This window comes from Adiantum capillus-veneris, chromosome 22, assembly GCF_014529385.1.
Source record: "Adiantum capillus-veneris isolate H3 chromosome 22, ASM1452938v2, whole genome shotgun sequence".
NCBI lineage: Eukaryota > Viridiplantae > Streptophyta > Polypodiopsida > Polypodiales > Pteridaceae > Adiantum > Adiantum capillus-veneris.
In genome coordinates, this window is record NC_140952.1 from 106,263,577 (window position 1) to 106,285,739 (window position 22,163).

Sequence of the window (22,163 nt, forward strand, 5' to 3'; positions counted from 1 at the left end):
CTATTATGAATTTCTTTGATTCAAGGTGTTTTAGCAAGGCTACCTAGTAATTTTTTTTGTATAGCTTATTATGAATTGCTTCAGTTCAAAGTGGGAACTATTTATTTCTTGTTACAAGAGCTATTTACACATCTATTCCCTAAAGTTTCATGTATGTTGTGAGCATAAACTACGCAATGAGCATTGGCAAACACAACACCCTCCAATCATGGAAATGCAGGCTCGGATAAGTTCTTGCTAATGTATATACACTAGGTGTTATAGGCCTTAGTGTTTAGCAAGGACATATTTGCAGCGGCATGCAAATTCATGTATTTAATAGCTTATGAAGCTTTTAGTCACAACAAATGCAGTCTCTCTATGAAATTTATTGTGGGTCTACCAACCATCGTACGAGGACATGGCTCACTATGGTTGATCGTAGATAGGTTCACTAAACTCTGTCACTTTATCTCAAGAGTTAACCAAGTTGGTTGTTGACCATCTATACTTATTATATGGATTTCCCATCAATATTGTCGGTGATTGTGAAGCCAAATTCAATAGTGATTTTTGAAGGACTGTCTTCAAACGATTGGGAACACAACTCAATATAAGTACTACAGATCATCGAGAGACAGACGAGCAGCCTGAACGTGTTAATCATGTGCTAGAGGATATATTAAGAGCATAGATTAGCAAGAAGCAATCTAGTTGGAATGATTATCTCCCTGTTTGGCGTTTGCTTATAATAGTGCAAAACGTGTTACGATTATGTTTAGTCCTTTCATGCTTATGTACGGTTCTTAACTGAGATCACCAACTACGGTGGGGATAGCTAATACGAAATTTGAACAAGTCTAGGATTTTATCCATGATCACATGGATGTGTTGAAAGTTGCTTGTCAAAGTATTCAACCAACATGAGATAGATCCATGCAGTTCGCTGCTACGAAACGACAGCAAACACTTTCACGAAAAGTCAAGAAGAGGTATTCTTACATGTTCTGAAACCTTTAGGAAGTTTAAACCAGATCAGACATCTCGTTACCTCTTAAGTGTTGTGACCCATTCAAAATACTCTAGTGAGTTAGAATATGTTAATACACTCTCATATTCATCCGCTTTTTTATGTGAATCGTTTATGGAAATGCTACATAGGAATGCCGTCAATTAAAATGTTCTTATTAATTTTAGTGAACCTCTCACTTAACCGCATGAACCTCCAAGTATTCTTGACTACCATGGTATAGTTCAAGTAGAAAAACATTAGTGTTCTTATGAAGACATATTTAGTCTTCCCAAATTTAAAGTGCTTTACTTTACTTTTCCTTCTTTTACTCCTTCATTTGAGGAGCACCAAAAGCGTACATATTTCTCATTGGTTAGCCTTCCAAGAGCAACGTTAATGCTCATAGAAAAGTGTGTATTAAGGGAATTTCTAAAATCTAGGATCATGTTTCCCTCAATTTGCTAAATAAAATGCGTGGAGTGTCACCATTGCATAGTAAATTCACCTTAATGTTGCTAATTTTACTAATAATAGTGTGGGACTCGGCTCTTATGCGTGATGCAAGTGAGTGCATTTTTCTCCGAGTTTCAAATGTGAAGAACTTCTTGTTCTACTCAGGGTGACGTGTCTGTGTCCGAGCTTCCATGATTGAACCGCGCTAATTTACCATTTCTAAAACGGCATTCCGATCGCCAAGCGAGCTCGTTTTGGGCGATTGACCAATAGCAGTACGTGCTGCGAAGAAGATCGCAGTGGAACAGGAACGATCAACACAAAAGGTATGGCTCAGGCCTGAGCCAAGATCGCCATTGCCTCTGTGTAGGAGCAACGATCCTTCTTACAAGGTATGATGAGCTTCCCATCTAGTTTTCCCCTGAATCCAGAGCCGATCAGCAGGTATTTTCTGGTGGGACTCCTCAGGCAGAAGGCAAGGGTTTCTGTATTTCAGGGGGACAGGAGCATGTTGTCCCTTTAGCTGAGGAACCCACTTGTTTTTGCACAGCAGGGTTTGCATTGTGTTGCAAGCCATGGCTGCTGAACCGGCAGCAGGTGATCAACAGCAGATAGCCAGTGTCAGTATACTTCTTCAAATAGTCATGTTGGGACTGGCTTTTGTGCTCGGACATGTTCTGCGTCGGCACAAGTTCTATTACTTACATGAGGCCAGTGCTTCACTTCTTATAGGTCAGTGTTTCTTATTTGGTTTAGTTCATCCTATATAGTGTTATTGAAGTTGCACATCAGATTAATATCTCGCTCAGCACTAAAGCAATTTCTGATTTCTTGAAAAACCAAAAAGAAAAAGAGAGAGAGAGAGAGAGAGAGAGAGAGAGAGAGAGAGAGAGAGAGAGAGAGAGAGAGAGAGAGAGAGAGAGAGAGAGATGTTACACACACAAGGTGTGGCTCTGATACCATGTCAAAGTGCAGCGGAAGGTGTGGCAACACAGGAGCACGGGGAGAGGAGAAGAGAATAAAATGCTTGAGAGAGAAGATGGAGAGGAGAGAGTGGGACAAGCCCTGCAGGGTAATATATGCTATACAAGACAGTCTTTCGACAAACCCCCCCCCCCCTCTTCCGCACCCGAATTTATTAATCTATTTATATAGGGAACCAACAACAATGCCCAACCCAAATTTCACACTCCATGATCCATAAAATATGGAATATGATGGGTCCCCAAAGAGTTGGTCCAACGGTAAGGCTTTGGCCTCTCAACCTATGGGTTGTGGGTTCAAATCCCCTATTGGGTCACACACCTTGGAGGGACACCTTGTGCTCACCTGGTGTTCACGTTGCTAGGGCTCTTGCCCTGGATACTCGAGTGCATCCTCCTCTTGGGGTGGGTCACCCGAGAAGGAGGTTCCTAGCTGGTTGCTACGAGTTCTCTCCGTCGTTCCCAGCACATGGTGCATCAATTAGGTGGCCATGGTGATCAGAGTTACATGGGATGGCGGGTCGGGGTCGGGGTCGGGTTCGGAACGGGAAAAAAAAAAGAGTTTTTTGGGCATTTTTTGACCTACACACATGCCACACACATAGAGCATCACTTTGACCGCAAATTTAGACTAAATAGACCAAAGAGCACGAGTCATATAGGCGCAAATGTGCTAATAAAACATCGATGGATACAAAATGAGAAGTGTATGCCACAAGGGCTCAAAAAGGATAAGCCTCAAGGATAACAAAAAGTACAAAGGGCTCGGTAGACTCTAGAGGAGTAGACTCTAGACTCGAGAGTGATCAATGATCATCAAACTCAAGAAGTGCTCGCCTGCTGAATCTCCATATCGTCGTGGTCGTCAGCGACATATGAGGCCTCCCGAGGCTCGCATTGAGGCTCGAAGTTCTCTAGCTCCTCCGAAAGTGTCTCCGCCATAGATGGATTCTCTTGTGCCATCTCCCTCTCAGTGAAGGGATCTGCCTTGTGTGTGACGCTCTTGGCAAGCATGCGCAAGTTAGCGCTCACAAACACCAAATCATTGGCCCTCTGGACCCCAAGGTGATTTCTCTTCTTAGAGGCAATGTGGCTGTACACACTCCATAGTTGCTCCAAGCAACTAGTGGTGTATGCTTGGCTAAGGACACGAACAACCAAGCGCTCCAAATGTGGGCCATCTCCTCCATAGTCCTCCCACCACAAAACCGAGCCAATCTTGTTGCGATCAACTTGTGCATCTACACATCCATAGGAGCCCTTCTTTTGCCTGTAGTTGAGTAGCTCGTCTCTAATCTTGCGCCTAGTATCACTGCTAGGATCAAGGCGCTCCAATGCAAGCCGCCATCCTTTGCTCACCTCCTTGTCGGTCTCTTGACGCCTTCCCTGAAACTCAGGATCAAGCACATAAGCTGCCGCATGAAGTGGACAGTAGTATCCATTCCACCTCGACTCACACAAGCCATGAATCTCCACATACTGAACAGGGTTAGGCACAAGCTTCTTAAGTGTCTCTATCATCTGATCCATGGCTTCGTAGACTTTGCCGATGCATGGCTACAAGCCATCCACAACTCGGACTAGGTGTAGAATAGGCTTGACCATGGCGTCAAGAGTCTTCACCTCCTCCCACCAAGCGGCGTTGTCGGCCCATTCTCGCCATTTCAATCCTGTTGTTGATGTAGACTCTGGCATGGCCTGGAACTCATCACTGAGAAAGAGGCCCCTTAAGGCTCTGCCACATGTAGATAAGCGGCCTAGCATAAGCCAATTGAATGCAAATCTTGTCTCTGAATATTTGAGCAAGGACAAGTGGCTCCTCTTTGAGAACTCATGACGCACTTTTTGATGGTTGAGCTCAAAGGAGACAATTTGAGAGGCGTCACCAATGGTGGATGAAATTCATGACAAGCTTCTTGGAGGTTATTGAGGCAATGCGCTATGCAAAATTTGACATGGATGCTGGGATACATGCCAATGATAGCCCCGGCTGCCCTATTTGACGCCTCTCCATCTGCAACCATACAAAGGACATTCTCCAGGCCGGTGATCTCTATGGTGCTTGTCCACTCCGGAGCAAGCATCTCCGCGGCATTGCCACTGTCGGATGCATCATGTGACTCCAAGTACATCTCCCCCCGAGAGTAGGCCACCGCTCCGTGGATGGACCGCTTGTGGGTGTCGCTCCATCCATCTACAAGGAGAGAGACGCCATTGGTCTCCCACAAATCCTTTGTTGCTTGGGCCGCGTGCTCCACGGCAAGCTTCTCTTTGTCAAGGAGGGTGGTGCGAAGCCTCTCCGATGAAGGTGGCACATAAGAGGAGCCATATTCCCCTATTTTTGTAACCATGGTTCGAAAGTATGGAGACCTATCCACACAAAATAGAGCATGTTGTGTTAGTATGGAGAGTCAAGAGTTGAGACCCCATAATGAATACAAAATGGGAGATTGCAATGTGCATATGCCAAGGGAAACTCACTGTGAAGCATGGAAGGCAATGCGGTGGTGGAAGAAGAATCGGGCAACCGACCTATCCACCTCTTCCTTCAATTTAGGATTCCAATTTTCGTTGAGGGTGCTTTGACGATGCGCAATGGAAGAGGATGGTGTAGATGCATTTGTCTTGAACGCTTGAGAGGTGGAATCAAGGTTGGCTTCCCTTTGCTCTCACGGTGTCGCCATGGCGGAGGGATCAACGGCAACAAAACGGCCCCTCTTGGCCGCTTCCGCGACCTCATACACCGCGAACTTGTGTTGAGAGAGTAGAGGAGAGCTTCAAAGTTGAGAGGGTAGAAGAGGGAGAGAGTGGGTAGAGAGACTCAAGGTAGAGCTTGAGCGCCCAAAGGTAGACCGTACGGCGTAGAGTCTAGATAGTAGACGGTAGAGAGGAGAGGCTTGTCACTTGAGCCTTCATTGAACTTGAGAGACCCAAAGGCCCAAGGGTGCTTTTATAGCCTCCCAAGGGCCAAAGCCCCCCCCAAAAAATAGACATTGGCTGTCTCTGTCCGTTAAAAACGGTAGAGAGACTCAAGGTAGAGCTTGAGCGTCCAAAGGTAGACCATACGGCGTAGAGTCTAGATAGTAGATTGTAGAGAGGAGAGGCTTGTCACTTGAGCCTTCATTGAACTTGAGAGACTCAAAGGCCCAAGGGTGCTTTTATAGCCTCCCAAGGGCCAAAGCCCCCCCCAAAAAATAGACATTGGTTGTCTATGTCCGTTAAAAACGGTCATTTTTTCAACTTTTCAAAAATCTCCCCATTCCCGGCCGTCCCCGTCCGTCCACAGTCCGTCGGCAACTTGCGTTCCCGCCGGTCGGATGAAAATCCGGCCGTTCCCTGCCGTTCCCCTCCGTCCCCGGCCCCGTCCCCTCCGTCCCCTGTAACTATGATGGTGATGCCTACTAGCTCTTGCCCGATGGTACGCGGCCCTTGCCCGACCATGTAACATGGCTAATATTTGGAAGGGATAAGCACCTCCCCCTATGGGCCCTGTGGTGTGTCGAAAAAAAAATAAATGAGGGGTCACTTGCATAAAATAGAGTGTCCATTAAAAACATACCACAAGTGTTAAATTTACACCACTCTGTTGCTTCACTTAGGTCTAGGGCACTTCCTTGTATGGCTAGTGTCTCCGGGCTGGCCACCCATAGCGTAGGTTGTACCTTGTTCGGCCGTCCGAATTTGGGGCCGGCCGCCCACTTGAGTTGGGCGCCCACCTTGGGCACTCATATATATGGGGCCTGGGGGATACACATTTCATATCATCTGATCATTGTGTATTGGGTCTTCTGCTCATGGTAGTCATGGGGGTTGATCGCCCCCTCTTCCCGACACCTAGCGTCTCTCTCTCTCTCTCTCTCTCTCTCTCTCACACACACACACACACACACACACACACACACACACACGCTTCCGCGCACACGCATTCTCACATGGTATCAGTTGCCAGCGTTGAGGGCGCATAATCCGCATGAGATTTTCCTCTCAAGAAGCAAAATCAGCCAGCGTTCCTGCAAAATTAGCCAGCGTTTTACACCAAGAGGGGGGGGCCCATCAGTTGGAGAACATCCCTCGCGAAGACCTCAACCCTCCCCTTGCGTTTTTGCTGGAGGAACTACAGATCTGCAAAAGGAACACAAATCTGCCAGCGTTTTACAAAAATCCAGGCACGCAATGAAATCTGGAGGGTTTTCATCGCGGAGGACCTTCTCCACCTGCGCTTTTTGCTTCTTCCACTAGCGATCACTTCCTAGCTGCTAGCGCTACACTTCTGGGACATTTCTGTCGCTGGAAAACCCCTTCTTCCATTAGTGTTTTCTGTTGCCCTAGTGTTTTTGTCGGGGAGTAGCTGCGTTTATTGGGATTTGCTGCATTTTCAGCATGGAGGGGCAGCGCTAGAGGCTTCTTCAAAGTTCACCCACAGATCTTACTTTCCCACACGACTTCGCATCCGGTGCTTTGCCGTTGAAAACCCTCTTCATTTGCTACAGATTTCAGCCATATACACCTGCTTTTTTTTCTTTGTTTTCAGCCCTCTGATGGTTGTGCACATAGAGATAAACCCTCTCTACACCCTTTGCACTGCTCCGGACCATGTCGGGAGCGTACGAGCACATTGAAAATCGCTGGACAACATCGTTGTCATCACCTCGCAGTTGCGTTTTTTGGGTGGACAGCAGCCTCTTGGCTTGTGTTTTTCATAGAGGATGAAGCTACCTCCTGCCAAGACACCATCCGGTGGTGGTCCGTGCAACTCTCTGTGTGGCTGCTCTGCAGTACACGGTGGTTTCGACATCGGCTTGATCATCTACGGGCGTACGACCCCCGGGAGATCCATTCATTCCAGCCATCATTCGGCGGTTGCACACTCCAGAGGGGGTGGTGACTTGTGGTTTGCTATGGACACACCTATGCACTCATTAGAGGAGTTCACACGAGTGCTCATGGCATATGGGATTACGACATTCCCAGAGAAGACACCACCATCTTGGGTGGACAGACACTTACCACTTCACCTCGATACGTCAGATCACTTGCTTACACAGGAGCATCTACATGGACTTAGGGAGAGGATCTTGGATCTCTTCTTGGATAGGTTCATTGCTCGGATCTATAGACTGGAGTGGGACTCCAGTGCTTTGGACTCTCTAGGAGAGTTTACCCGCAAGATGCGGGAGATCAGGCATCATTACGCACCCACATCCGGAGTCACCCGGAGCTTGGCTTTGCTCTTCTACACTCGTGATCATTTGGATTGCTACCTTCAGAGTTGCTTATACTCACTCTCGGTAACCTTACAACAGACTTATTCCCCGACGTGGGCAGTAGGTCACTGCTAGCTCATTCATGTCGATAGCTACACCAGCATCTTGCGGTTTGGTGGCATTGTTGGCGTGGATTATGTTTTGGTTGACACCGGAGGATTGGAGGGAGGAGATACAGGCAAAGACGGCGCATACATATTGGTTTGGCCTTTCCTCTTCTCAGAGGAACTTCACAGTGCAGACTGCTCAGTTTGGCTTCTCTACTTCATACAGGATGATTACGGTGCAGACAGCTTTCAACACTAGCCTGGCAGAGTTCCGTGCCTAGAGATATTGGCCCCATAGATTTGCGCCCCTTTCGGTATTTGTTTTTGTATTAATCTGTTGCAAAAGTACAAGTGAGTGGGAAGCTCTCACTCTCAGACTCTGCGTCGAGATGCTCTGAGAAGTGGGAAGCCTGCCCACTTATTTAGAGGCTACAAGGGATGCCAAAAGCAGAGCCCAAAAGCTTCAAAATCAAAAGCTGTCCCAAAATAAAGCCCTTTTAATTTTCCTCTCACAAGCGCTCATTAGGGACTTAAAGCAATGCCCAAAAGCTTCTAAAGCTTTGCGTAGGATTTCTCCTTGCGTAGACAAAAGCAGCTAGAAAAGCAAAATTGCCGTACACTGCTGCCACGTCGTCAGGCCGTACGGTCTTCCACAGAATGCGCCGCGAAACGCGGGCGTCCGTACAGCAGGCCACATCAACATTTCTCGGATCCATACAGGGCAGCCACGTCATCAAGGACTATTCCATGCCAAGAGGGTGTGTGTGTACTGGGCAGTCACGTCACCAGTTTGTGACATACCCCCCTCTTGAAAGCATTGTAATCGCCCTCGATTACGTCTGCAAAACAGACAGAAGCCATAAACTGTCTTAGCAAACACTGACTATTAGTACCGACGCACTAGGAACACACATCTAGCACATGTACGAATCAACAGTCACATCACAGGACATCACTTGACATCACATGACAAATCACATTCAACATTCATTCGGATCTCAGACCATGATTTATCGGCAATGCAATTAGCAATTGCATCTAGATCCACTCAGGATCTCATAAATGCCTGATTGACTAATCCCTATTGCAACCATGTCTATCGAGATCATTCAGACCAAAATGTTAGAGTCATTTTGTCTATCAGTTCCTGCACTTATACAAGTCAAGAACAAATCAGTTTCATATTATCGGGAATTCCAGTTCATAAAGTCATACAGCAGAATACTGTCAACTCTCAGTATCCTTGAAGCTCAAAGAGACATCAGTGACTCTAGTATCAAAAATCGAGGCATCTGTTGACAAAGGAGCGGAGTAACTCCCCTCTTGTGCATACCCACTGCACCAGATATCTGGCCAAGCTGAATTCAGGGTTCCATTTGGAATAGGCTATGCTAAACCAAAAGCTTCAAGGTAAAGTTTCACAATCTGAGGAGTATCTGCTAGGTCCTCCTCCATCCACTTCGCATCGAATGCAGGATAGTTCTTGAATTTAACCAAGAACCGCCTCTTGCTCTACTCTTAATCTTTCTTTTTTTATGTGCCAAAATCTGTTCTGGAACAAGGGTCTCCTCGTTTTCTTCCACTTTGGGTTGCTTATCAGGCTCCCCATCTTCGGGCACATCGCCTTTAAAAGGCTTCAAGAGACTCACATGAAAAGCATTGTGAATCCTCCAAGTTTCAGGTAGCTTTAGTCAGAAGGAGACATCATTTATCTTTTTGGAGATTTGGAAAGGTCCGTAGTATTGCATACTAAGCTTTGGAAAAAGCCTCTCCTTTCCCTTTTTCTTTCTCAGGCGTGCCTTCTCAAAACGTAAGAGCACCCAATCGTTCTCCTTCAATTTCAAATCGCAACAATGGCGATCTCCTGCCTTTTTCTGTCTTTCTTGAGATTTCTGCAAAGCCTCGCGGACCTTGGCAAAAGCTGTGTAGTCTCGCGTGTACTCATCGGCTTCAAAAATCTTATCTTTCGTGCTTAGGAAGGGTGGAACCTTCATAGCACCCCGTCGAAGAGTGTATCGTGTTGTTGTAGGCAAATTCCACCAAAGATAAGTACTTTTCCCATTGAGTCTTCTGATCCGAGATGTAAGACTTCAATAAATCTAGTACCATTGAATTGGCATTCTCAGATTGCCCGTCAGTCTACGGGTGGAAAGATGATGAGAACTGCAACCGCGTGCCAATGTTCTCCCAAATAGCCTTCCAAAACAAACTTGTGAATTTGGGGTCCCTGTCGGAGACGATCGTCTCGGACAGGTTGTAACAGACTTGGACACTCCAAGTCAAGAATCAATCACCACAGCACCGAATAACCACTTCAAAACAATTCACAGATCAGAATAGATTTGCACTGGCCCGGCGGAGTTCCGTGCCTAGAGATATTGGCCCCAAAGACTGGCGCCCCTTTTGGTATTTCTTTATGTATTAAATCAATGTCAAAGTACAAAGAGCGGTTAAGGTTTCACTCTCAGACTCTGCGTCCAGATGCTCTGCAGAGTGAGCCCTAAACCAAAAGTTACAAGGGATGCCCAAAAGCAGATCCCCAAAAGCTTTCAAAACAAAAGCAGTGAAAATTCTCTCTCTCTCTCTCTCTCTCTCTCTCTCTCTCTCTCTCTCTCTCAGAGTAAAAAAAGAATAAAGCAATAAACACTCTCTCTCTCTCTCTCTCTCTCTCTCTCTCTCTCTCTCTCTCTCTCTCTCTCTATCCTTCTCAGATTGCGTCGCCCAAAAGCTGGGATTTCAGCCCGTAAAAGCCACTGCAATTTCCGGAAATCCGTACATAGGCCATGTGGCATTTCAGCCGCTTTAGGGTTTCAGCCAGAAAATTAGGGTTAGGGTTTCCAGAAATTAGGGTTTCTGCAGATTAGGGTTTTTGGCAGAAATTAGGGTTTCTATTGTCGGTAGCCACGTCATCACTTTGTGACATACCCCCCTCTTGAAAGCATTGTAATCGACCGCGATTACGCCTGCAAAACTGACAGAAGCCATAAACCGTCTTAGTAGACACTGACTGTTAGTACCTACGTACTAGGAACACACATCTAGCACATGTACCAAATCGACAGGACATCATATGACATTCAACATTCATTCGGATCTCAGACCATGATTTATTGGCAATGTAGCTAGCAATCGCATCAGATCCAATCGGGACCTCATCGATGTCCGATTGACTAACCCCTATTGCAACCATGTCTATTCGAGATCAATCAGACCAAAATGCTGCAGTCATTTCGTCTATCAGTTCCTGCACTTAAAAGAAGTCAAGAACAAATCAGTATCATAATCAGGAATTCCATTTCATAAAGTCATACAGTAGAATACTGTCAGCTTTCAGTATCCCTGAAGCTCAAAGAGACATCAGTGACTCTAGTATCTAAATCAAGGTATCTGTTGACAAAGGAGCGGAGTGACTCCGCTCTTGTGCATCCCATTGCACCAGATCTCCGGCCAAGCTGAATTTTGGGTTCCATTTGGAGTAGACTATGCTAAACCAAAAGCATCGAGGTAAAGTTTCACAATCTGAGGAGTATTTGCTAGGTCCTCCTCCTCCATCCACTTCGCATCCAATGCAGGATAGTTCTTGAACTTAACCAAGAACCGCCTTTGGACTTTACCTTTATTCTTCGTATCCTTATGTGCCAAAATCTGTTCAGGAACAAGGATCTTCTCGTTTTCTTCCACTTCGGGTTGCTCATTAGGCTCCCCATCATCTGGCACATCACCCTTAAAAGGTTTCAAGAGACTCACATGAAATACATTGTGAATCCTCCAAGTATGTGGCAGTTTCAATCGGAAGGAGACATCATTTATCTTTTCAGTGATCTGGAAAGGTCCGTAGTATCGCATACTAAGCTTTGGAAAAAGCCTCTCCTTTCCCTCTTTCTTTCTTAGGCGTGCCTTCTCAAAACGTAAGAGCACCCAATCATCCTCCTTCAATTTCAAGTCGCGACGATGGCGATCCGCTGCCTTTTTCTGTCGTTCTTGAGACTTCTGCAAAGTCTCGCGAACCTTGGCAAAAGCCATATCCAAATCTTGCGTATATTCATCCGCTTCAAAGATCTTATCTTTCGTGCTTAGGAAGAGTGGAACCTTCGCAGGACCTTCAACAATCTCAAATGGCGCCTTCCCCGTCGAAGAGTGTATCGTGTTATTGTAGGCAAATTCCACCAAAGGTAAGTACTTTTCCCATTGAGTCTTCTGATCTGAGATACAAGACTTCAATAAATCTAGAACCACTGAATTTGCAATCTCAGATTGCTGATCAGTCTGCGGGTGGAACGATGACGAGAACTGCAACCGCGTGCCAATGTTCTCCCAAATTGCCGTCCAAAACAAACTCGTAAATCTGGGGTCGCTGTCAGAGACAATCGTCTCAGGCATGCCATGTAATCTGAAGATCTGGACCACAAACAGTCTCGCTAAGTGATCCGGCTTGACTGTTTTTTTCACTGGAATGAAATGAGCCTGTTTGCTAAATCTGTCAATAACAGTCCAGATACCATCGTGACCACTCTGTGTTCTCGGGAGATCAAAAATGAAATCCATTGCAATACTTTCCCAGGGGCGGGTGGCTATGGGTAAAGGCTGTAACAATCCCTGTGCCTTATGCTTGTCAAACTTGACCTTCTAGGATACTAAGCAACTGCGCACAAACTCTTTCACATCCTTTTCGATTCTCGGCCAAAAGAAGTATCTCTCTACCCCCTTCATGGTGGTAGCAATGCCGCGGTGACCCGTAAAAGGTGGACAGTGGCATTCAGTCATAACCTTTTCTCTCAACGGCTGTGTAACGCACAACATGGTTTTTCTCATCAAGTAGCCTTCCCGACTGGAGTATCCTACTACTATCTCCCCATCCCGTATCCGTGTAAAAATATTTGCAAAATTTGTATCTGTGGCATATTGATCGACCATATCCTCGAAGCTCCTATGATGTATCACAGAAATAGCCAGAACCAACGGCTTCTGAGACAAAGCATCTGCCACCACATTCTTCTGTCCTTGCACATGGACAATCTGGAAGTGAAACTGTGACAAGATGTTCGCCCACCGCATCTGCTTTTCCGAAAGCTGCTTTTGTGACAAGAAGTAGCGCAAACTCTGATGGTCTGTAAAGACAGTAAAATCCGCTCCGAGTAGGTAGCCGCCATTGAGTAACCGCCAAAAGCTCTTTCTCATAAATCTGTGCTGTCATCTCCGGCCTAGAGAACAATCGGCTCTCGTAAGCAATGACATGGCCTTCTTGCATCAAGACCGCACCTAGACTATGACCACAAGCATCACAATATACTTCAAATGACTTCTGCAAGTCTGGCAAAGTCAAAACTGGTCCCGTAATAAATTTCTCTTTCAATGTCTGAAAGGCAGTCACCTCTGTGGATCCCCACGAGAAAGGGACTCATTTCTGTGTCAAGATATGCAAAGGGGAAGCAACCTCTGCAAACTTTCGTATGAACCGCCTGTAGTACGAACACAGTCCCAAGAAGCTTCTAACTTCATGGGCATTCTTCAAATCGGGCCAATCACGGATAGTCGCTATCTTGGCCGGGTCCATTTTCACTCCTGTTGCTGAGACAGTGTCCCAAAAAGTGTATCTCTGGTAGGAAAAATTCACTTTTCTTTGCGTTAATCACTAACTTGTGATCTCGTAATGCCTTAAAGACCTGAAGCAGATGATCTCTGTGTTCTTCCTCATTCTTGGAGAAAACAATGATGTCGTCAAAGAAAGTGCCAACAAATAGCTTGTACTCTCGAAAAATCCTGTCCATCATCCGGTTAAATGTCGTAGGAGCATTGGTTAAGCCAAAAGGCATCACCAAAAACTCTAATAACTCAAAAGTAGTTCGAAAGGCTGTCTTGTAGACGTCTCTCGGCGCGATTCAGATCTGATGATATCCACTCTTCATGTCAATCCTGCTAAAGCACGAGGATCCCTGTAACCTGTCGAGTATATCATCGATCCTAGGAATCGGAAATCTGTTCTTGATGGTGATTTTGTTGAGAGCTCTATAATCGATGCACATTCTCCAAGATTCGTCTTTCTTCAAAACCAACAAAACTGGAGAGCAATACGGTGAAGTACTATGATGGACAAGACCCTTTTCTAAGAGGTCTTTCACTTGGTTCATAATCTCTTCATTCTGTGCGTGGCTCACACGGTAAGGTGGCCTGTTCGGTGGTGTGCTTCCAGGTATCAGATCAATGGTATGATCTTCAGGACGAGCAGGTGGTAACTTGCCTGGTAGGCCCTCTGAGAAGCAATCGGCGTGAGAGTGGAGAAAATCTTGGCGTTCTTTATCAAGTTTAGATATATTTGTTCTATTCTTATCGCTCAATTCTTTCATAAAGATCGAGTAAACAAACAGACTGGATTTCATTAATTTTGAAATGGCCGAAGCCGATACAATAGAGTCAGACTCGCCCTTCAATTTAATATCAAGTATAATGTTTCTGCCCTTTTCTGTAGTCAAAGTCGCTTTCCTCGCCCGATAATCGACCACGGCGTTGTTCTTGTGGTACAATCGGCGTGAGAGTGGAGAAAATCTTGGCGTTCTTTATCAAGTTTAGACATATTTGTCCTATCCTTATCGCTCAAATTCTTTCATAAAGATTGAGTAAACAAACAGACTGGATTTCATTAATTTTGAAATGGCCGAAGCTGATACAATAGAGACAGACTCGCCCTTCAGTTTAATATCAAGTACAATGGTTCTGCCCTTTTCTGTAGTCAAAGTCGCTTTCCTCTCCCGATAATTGACCACGGTGTTGTTCTTGTGGTACCAGGGAATCCCTAAGAGAACATCACAATGCTCCAAAGGCATTATGAAGAAGTCCTCAAGCCCCAAATACCCCTGACAATGCAACCGAAGTTTGCCAATGACGGGCGTAATGGCTACGTCCCTGCCGAGTGCCGCTAGAATTGCCTCCGCAAGTGGTCCCATCCGATCGGGAGTGATCTCGAGCCGCGCCGCCAATTCCGGTGAAATGAAGTTGGCCTTGGCTCCTCCATCAAAGAAAATCAGGGCCTCTTGATCTTTCACTTTGCCCCAAGCTCGGCAAAGTTCTGTACTCTCGTCCATGGTGTCTGTCACAAAGTGATGACGTGGCGGACAACAAAAACCCTAATTTATGCCAAAAACCCTAATTTCCGGAAATCGCAAAGGCTTTTTTAGATTTTTTTTTTAAATTTTTTTTTTTTTAATGATGAGCGACGCGAATCTTGCTTTTTACTCTACTCAAGAGAAAGGAAGAGAATGCTTTTTTTTTAATAAAAAAAAGAGAAGAGCTTGAGAGAGAAGAGCTTTTGAGCTCTTATGTTTTTAACTGGAAAGCTTTTGGGGCTTTGCTTTTGGGCATCCCTTGTAACCTTTAAATTAGTGGTGAGGGCCTCACTTCTCAGAGCATCTGGACGCAAAGTCTGAGAGTGAATCCCGACCCACTCTCTTGTACTTTGAACTGATTAATATAAAAAGAAATACCGAAAGGGGCGCCAGTCTTTGGGGCCAATATCTCTAGGCACGGAACTCCGCCGGGCCAGTGCAAATTTATTGTGATCTGTGAATTGTTTCAGAGTGGTTATTTGGTGCTGTCGCGGTTGATTCTTGACTTGGAGTGTCCAAGTCTGTTACAGTGGTATCAGAGCACGGCCGATTTCTCTTCTACGGGAAATCCGATCCCAATTTTTTTTTCCGCGGCACCTATGGCTTCACTCAAGTATCAGTCGACTCCCTCTGCATCTGGAGATGCGGGCTGGGATCACAACGAAGATTCAGACAGAGAGTATGGCCCGCCTTAGCCTACTCAGGCGGAGCAAAGAGAGATGAAGCGTCGTCAATTGATCGGCGATGCAACAAAGATGATGCTCAGTTTTGCGAAGGATCCGAAATTGGCAAAATATGAGCGAGACTTCTTTTCAGGAAGTGCATGCATAGTGGCAGAAAACCACTACACCACCACTGAAACCCGCTCTCAAGAAACCTTCTGATCACAAACAGTATACAGAGAAGGAATTAGAAGAGGTGGTTGATGCACGGATTGCTCAGCTTTTTTAATGCGCAAAAGAAAGCCAAAAAGCACGGCAAAAAGTAGAAGAAAAGCACCAACTTCCCGGGATATTTGGGTTGTCAGTCGACTTTTGACAAGGCAAAGAAACAGAAGAAGCGTGTTCGATTTGAAGGAGTACCCAGTTCTTCTTCTTCTTCTGACAGTTCTTCTAGCTCTTCAGATTCAAGCCAAGAAGACAGAAAAGGTAAAAAGCAAAGCAAGAAGCAACGCTTCGGAAAGGGTAAGAGAATGACAAAGAAAGCTAAATCTTGCCCAGAGACTGACAGTTCTACTGAGGACTCGTCTCCTACAGACAGCTCAGATTCCGATGAAGGAGACTTTTATGCGAACAAGAAGAATTTTTACAAAGCCAACCAGTATGACTTTCTCGAAGATAAAAGTAAGAAAGTCTGAGAGTTTAAGGAAGGTGGCCACTCGATCAAGTTTGATACTTTTTCAGGATACTCAAATGCTTCGAAGGATTTGTCTTTTATACAGCAGTTTGACATCGCTTTCGCGGGAGGACGCTATTCAGAGCACTCCAAGATTCGGAGAGCTGCCTCTTACTTTAAGGGGGATGCTCGTACTTGGTGGTCCACTCTTCTTTTAAACAAGATTGCGCCAGTTAAATGGCTGAAATTTAAGAAGCTTTTTATTTCTTCTTGGTTGACGCAAGAATATGAACGAGATGTACGAGCTGCTTGGAACCATCTTTGGATGACCAAGAAAGATACAATCAATGCTTATTGTGAAAGATTCTGGAGCTCTTTTCTACCCGCCTCTTCATTCAAGAAGATCTCGTTCAGAGAACAGATTGAGCGGTTCACCTTGGGTCTACCTACAGAGATCCGAGATCACTGCTTGGAACAGAAGTCAGCTTCTATTCAGGAGTTGATGAGTCATGTGAAGCGGGGCTTTGCCATTCACTCTGGCAGTCTGACCTACCCCACAGATGAGGCCATGACACAACGAGTCGTACAGACTTCTGGGAATGAAAGTAGAAAGAAAAAGAGCAACCCAGAGAAAAAGGATGCACGACCCAAGCTTACTCCTGAGAAGAGAGCTCGCTTGATTAGAGAGGGGAAGTGCTTTGGATGCGGGGAACATGGACATATCTCCGTGAAGTGCCCTAAAAAGGCACAAAAAGAACAGAATGATAAGAACGACGACAGGCCTGAGAGTTTGAGAGCAGCTGAGGAACGTGGCAGAAAAGGCAGATAGAAAAGCAGAACTGGTACCACATGGCGTGGGACTTGCACCGAATCAAATGAATGAAAGTACAAACTTTTCCGCTTTTTGGGGCAAAGTGAAGGATCAGGAAGCTCTTTTGAAGGAGCCAAGGACAACTTCTTTTCACTTGGAATTGGCGGCTCGATTTGGAATTACGCCCGATAGACTGACGCCACAGGCGGAGGTAGTTCGATTGGCACCCGGATGGGATGTTGCCATTACACTGAGCATTGGCAAACTTTGTTTGCAATGACAGGGGTGTTCAGGGCACGCGAGTGAGGTTCTACTCGGAATCCCTTGGTACCACCAGAACTACGCCGTGGTTGACTACCGGGCCGAGAAAGCGACTTTGACAAATGAAGGGCTCAAAGATTGTACTTGATGAACTTTAGTTTCTTTACTCATTTTTTTGGGAGAGAACTGAACGATGGATAAAGGTTGAATATGTTTTGACCCGATCAAAAGAAAGCCAAGATTTTTCTCCACACTCATGCCAATTGCTTTTCAGAGGGCCTGAAGATCAGACCATTGACCTGATACCTGGAAGCACATCACCGGACCGGCCACCTACCGTGTGAGCCGAGTACAGATTTAAAAGATTATGAACCCAGTGAAAGACCTCTTGGAAAAGGGTCTTGTCCAGCCTGGTACTTCACCGTACTGCTCTCCACTTGTTGGATTTGAAGAAAGACAGATCTTGGAGAATGTGCATTGATTATAGAGCTCTCAACAAAATCACCATCAAGAACAGATTTCCGATTCCTAGGATCAATGATATACTCGACAGGTTACAGGGATCCTCGTGCTTTAGCAGGATTGACTTGAAGACTGGATATCATCAGATCCGAATCGTGTCGGAAGACGTCTACAAGACAGCTTTTCGGATGACTTTTGGGTTATTTGAGTTTTTTGGTGATGCCTTTTGGTTTAACCAATGCTCCTGCAAGATTTAACCGGATGATGGACAGGATTTTTCGAGAGTACAGGCTATTTGTTGGCACTTTCTTTGATGATATCATTGTTTTCTCCAAGAATGAGGCAGATTACAGAGATCATCTGCTTCAGAGATACACTTTTTGGGACACTTTGTCTCAGGAGCAGGAGTGCAAGTGGATTCGACCAAGATAGAGACTATACGTGATTGGCCCGATTGGAAGAATGTCCATAAAGTTGGAAGCTTCTTGGGACTGTGTTCGTACTACAGGCGGTTCATACGAAAGTTTGCAGAGGTTGTTTCCCCTTTGCATATCTTGACACAGAAAGGAGTCCCTTTCTCGTGGGGATCCACAGAAGTGACTGCCTTTCAGACATTGAAAGAGAAATTGACTACGGGACCAGTTTTGACTTTGTCGGACTTGCAAAAGTCATTTGAAGTATATTATGATGCTTGTGGTCGTAGTCTGGGTGCGGTCTTGATGCAAGAAGGCCATGTCATTGCTTACGAGAGCTGATTGTTCTCTAGGCCGGAGATGACAGCACAGATATATGAGAAAGAGCTTTTGGCAGTGATCCATGCTCTTTCTCAATCGCGGCACTACCTACTCGGAGCGGATTTTACTGTCTTTACAGACCATCAGAGTTTGCGCTACTTCTTGTCACAGAAGCAGCTTTCGGAAAAGCAGGTGCGGTGGGCGAACATCTTGTCACAGTTTCACTTCGAGATTGTCCATGAGCAGGGACAGAAGAATGTGGTGGCAGATGCTTCGTCACAGAAGCCGTTGGTTCTGGCTATTTCCGCGATACATCATAGGAGCTTCGAGGATATGGTCGATCAGTATGCCACATACAGATTTTGCAGATATTTTCACACGGATACGGGATGGGGAGACAATAGCTGGATACTCCCTTCGGGAAGGCTACTTGATGAAAAAGACTATGTTGTGCGTTACACAACCGTTGAGGGAAAAGGTTATGACTGAATGCCACTGTTCACCTTTTATGAGTCACCGCGGCATTGCTACCACCATGAAGGGGGTAGAGAGATACTTCTTTGGGCCGAGACTCAAAAAGGATGTGGAAGAGTTTGTGCGCAGTTGCTTAGTATGCCAGAAGGTCAATTTTGACAGGCATAAGGCACAGGGATTGTTAAAGCCTTTACCCATACCCACCCGCCCCTGGAAAAGTATTGAAATGGATTTCATTTTTGATCTCCCGAGAACACAGAATGATCACGATGATTTTTCGATTACATGGCACGTCTGAGACGATTGTCTCCGACAGAGACCCCAAATTTATGAGTTTGTTTTGGAAGGCAATTTGGGAGAACATTGGCACGCAGTTGCAGTTCTCGTCATCGTTTCACTTGCAGACTGATGGGCAATTTGAGATTGCCAATTTAGTGATTTTAGATTTCTTGAAGTCTTGTATCTCGGATCAGAAGACTCAATGGGAAAAGAACTTACCTTTGGTGGAATTTGCCTACAATAACACGATACACTCTTCGACGGGGAAGGCGCCATTTGAGATTGTTGAAGGTGCTGCGAAGGTTCCACTCTTCCTAAGCACGAAAGATAAGATCTTTGAAGCGGATGAATATACGCAAGATTTGGATACGGCTTTTGCCAAGGTTCGCGAGACTTTGCAGGAGTCTCAAGAACGACAGAAAAAGGCAGCGGATCGCCGTCGTCGCGACTTGAAATTGAAGGAGGATGATTGGGTGCTCTTACGTTTTGAGAAGGCACGCCTATGAAAGAAAAAGGGAAAGGAGAGGCTTTTTCCAAAGCTTAGTATGCGATACTACGGACCTTTGCATATCACTGACAAGATAAATGATGTCTCCTTCCGATTGAAACTGCCAGATACTTGGAGGATTCACAATGCATTGCATGTGAGTCTCTTGAAACCTGTTAAGGGTGATGTGCATGATGATGGGGAGCCTGATGAGCAACCCGAAGTGGAAGAAAACGAGGAGATCCTTGTTCCTGAACAGATTTTGGCACATAACGATACGAAGAAAGGTAAAGTCCGAAGGCGGTTCTTGGTTAAGTTCAAGAACTTTCCTGCATTTGATGCGAAGTGGATGGAGGAGGAGGACCTAGCAGATACTCGGATTGTGAAACTTTACCTCGATGTTTTGGTTTAGCATAGTCTACTCCAAACGGAACCCAGAATTCAGCTTGGCCGGAGATTAGGTGCAGTGGGATGCACAAGAGGGGAGTCACTCCGCTCCCTTGTCAACAGATGCCTCGATTTTGATACTAAAGTCACTGATTTCTCTTTGAGCTTCAGGGATATTGATAGCTAACAGTATTCTGCTGGATGACTTTATGAAATGGAATTCCTGATTATGATACTGATTTGTTCTTGACTTCTTGTGAGTGCAGGAACTGATAGACGAAATGACTGCAACATTTTGGTTTGATTGATCTCGAATAGACATGGTTGCAATAGGGGTTAGTCAATCGGACATCGATGAGGTCCCGATTGGACCTAGATGTGATTGCTAGCTACATTGCCGATAAATCATGGTCTAAGATCCGAATGAATGTTGAATGTCATGTGATGTACGGTGATGTTTGGTGATGTCCTGTGATGTCGTGTGATGTGACTGTCAATTTTGTACATGTGGTAGATGTGTGTTCCTAGTACGTAGGTACTAACAGTCAGTGTCTGCTAAGACGGTTTATGGCTTTTGTCGGTTTTGCAGGCGTAATCGCGGTCGATTACAATGCTTTCAAGAGGGGGGTATGTCACAAAGTGATGACGTGGCGGATAGCAGAAACCCTAATTTCTGCCAGAAACCCTAAAATTCCTGCAAACCCTAATTTTTGCCATAAACTCTAATTTCCAGAAATCGCGGAGGCATTTTAGCAATAAAAATAAAAATAAAAAAATAAATATATATTTTTAATGATGAGCGACGCAAATCTTGCTTTTTACTCTACGCAAGAGAAAGGAAGAGAATGCTTTTTTTTTAGTAAAAAAAAGAGAAGAGCTTGAGAGAGAAGAGCTTTTGAGCTCTTATGCTTTTAACTGGAAAGCTTTTGGGGCTCTGCTTTTGGGCATCCCTTGTAACCTTTAAATTAGTGGTGAGGGCCTCACTTCTCAGAGCATCTGGACGCAGAGTCTGAGAGTGAATCCCGACCCACTCTCTTGTACTTTGAACTGATTAATATAAAAAGAAATACCGAAAGGGGTGCCAGTCTTTGGGGCCAATATCTCTAGGCACGGAACTCCGCCGGGCCAGTGCAAATCTATTGTGATCTATGAATTGTTTCGAAGTGGTTATTTGGTGTTGTCGTGGTTGATTCTTGACTTGGAGTGTCCAAGTCTGTTACAGTGTCGGGATCGGTACCCACACAATCTGGAGCGAGTCTTGTTTTCATCTTGCCTTTTCGTCCACGTTCCTCAGCTGCTCTCGAACTCTGAGGCCTGTCGTTGTCCTTATCATTCTGTTCTTTTTGTCCCTTTTTAGGGCACTTCGTGGAGATATGTCCATGTTCCCCGCATCCAAAGCACTTCCCCTCTCTAATCAAGCGAGCTCTCTTCTCAGGAGTAAGCTTGGGTCGTGCATCCTTTTTCTCTGGGTTGCTCTTTTTCTTTCTACTTTCATTCCCAGAAGTCTGTTCGGCTCGTTGTGTCACAACCTCATCTGTGGGGTAGGTCAGATTGCCAGAGTGAATGGCAAAGCCCCGCTTCGCATGACTCATCAACTCCTGAATAGAAGCTGACTTCTGCTCCAAGCAGTGATCTCGACTCTCTGTAGGTAGACCCAAGGTGAACCGCTCAATCTGTTCTCTGAACGAGATCTTCTTGAATGAAGAGGCCGGTAGAAAAGAGCTCGAGAATCTTTCACAATAAGCATTTATTGTATCTTTCTTGGTCATCCAAAGATGGTTCCAAGTAGCTCGTATATCTCCTTCATACTCTTGCGTCAACCAAGAAGAAATAAAAAGCTTCTTAAATTTCAGCCATTTAACTGGCGCAGTCTTGTTTAGAAGAAGCGTGGACCACCAAGTGCGAGCATTCCCCTTAAAGTAAGAGGCAGCTCTCCGAATCTTGGAGTGCTCGGAGTAGCGTCCTCCCGCGAAAGCGATGCCAAACTGCTGTATAAAAGACAAAGCCTTCGAAGCATCTGAGTATCCTGAAAAAGTATCAAATTTGATCGAGTGTCCACCTTCCTTAAACTCTCGGAGTTTCTTGCTTTTATCTT

The 22,163-nt window shown here is 45.4% G+C and overlaps 1 protein-coding gene across 5 annotated transcripts in view; it reads left to right on the top strand.

The window, feature by feature from the left end:
- The first annotated feature begins 1,603 nt into the window (after positions 1 to 1,603).
- Positions 1,604 to 22,163, top strand: part of LOC147429960 (sodium/hydrogen exchanger 6-like) — a 36,595-nt gene continuing 16,035 nt past the window's right edge. The window contains exons 1-2 of one of the 5 annotated variants that reach the window (XM_086496143.1): positions 1,604 to 1,836; positions 1,913 to 2,176. In XM_086496143.1, coding sequence (XP_086352269.1) covers positions 2,020 to 2,176 — 157 coding nt within the window. In that variant the 5' untranslated portion in view covers positions 1,604 to 1,836; positions 1,913 to 2,019. Of the gene's footprint in view, positions 2,177 to 22,163 lie in introns of all 5 variants that reach the window. The other 4 variants (XM_086496144.1, XM_086496146.1, XM_086496145.1 and 1 more) reach the window with 4 other exon arrangements.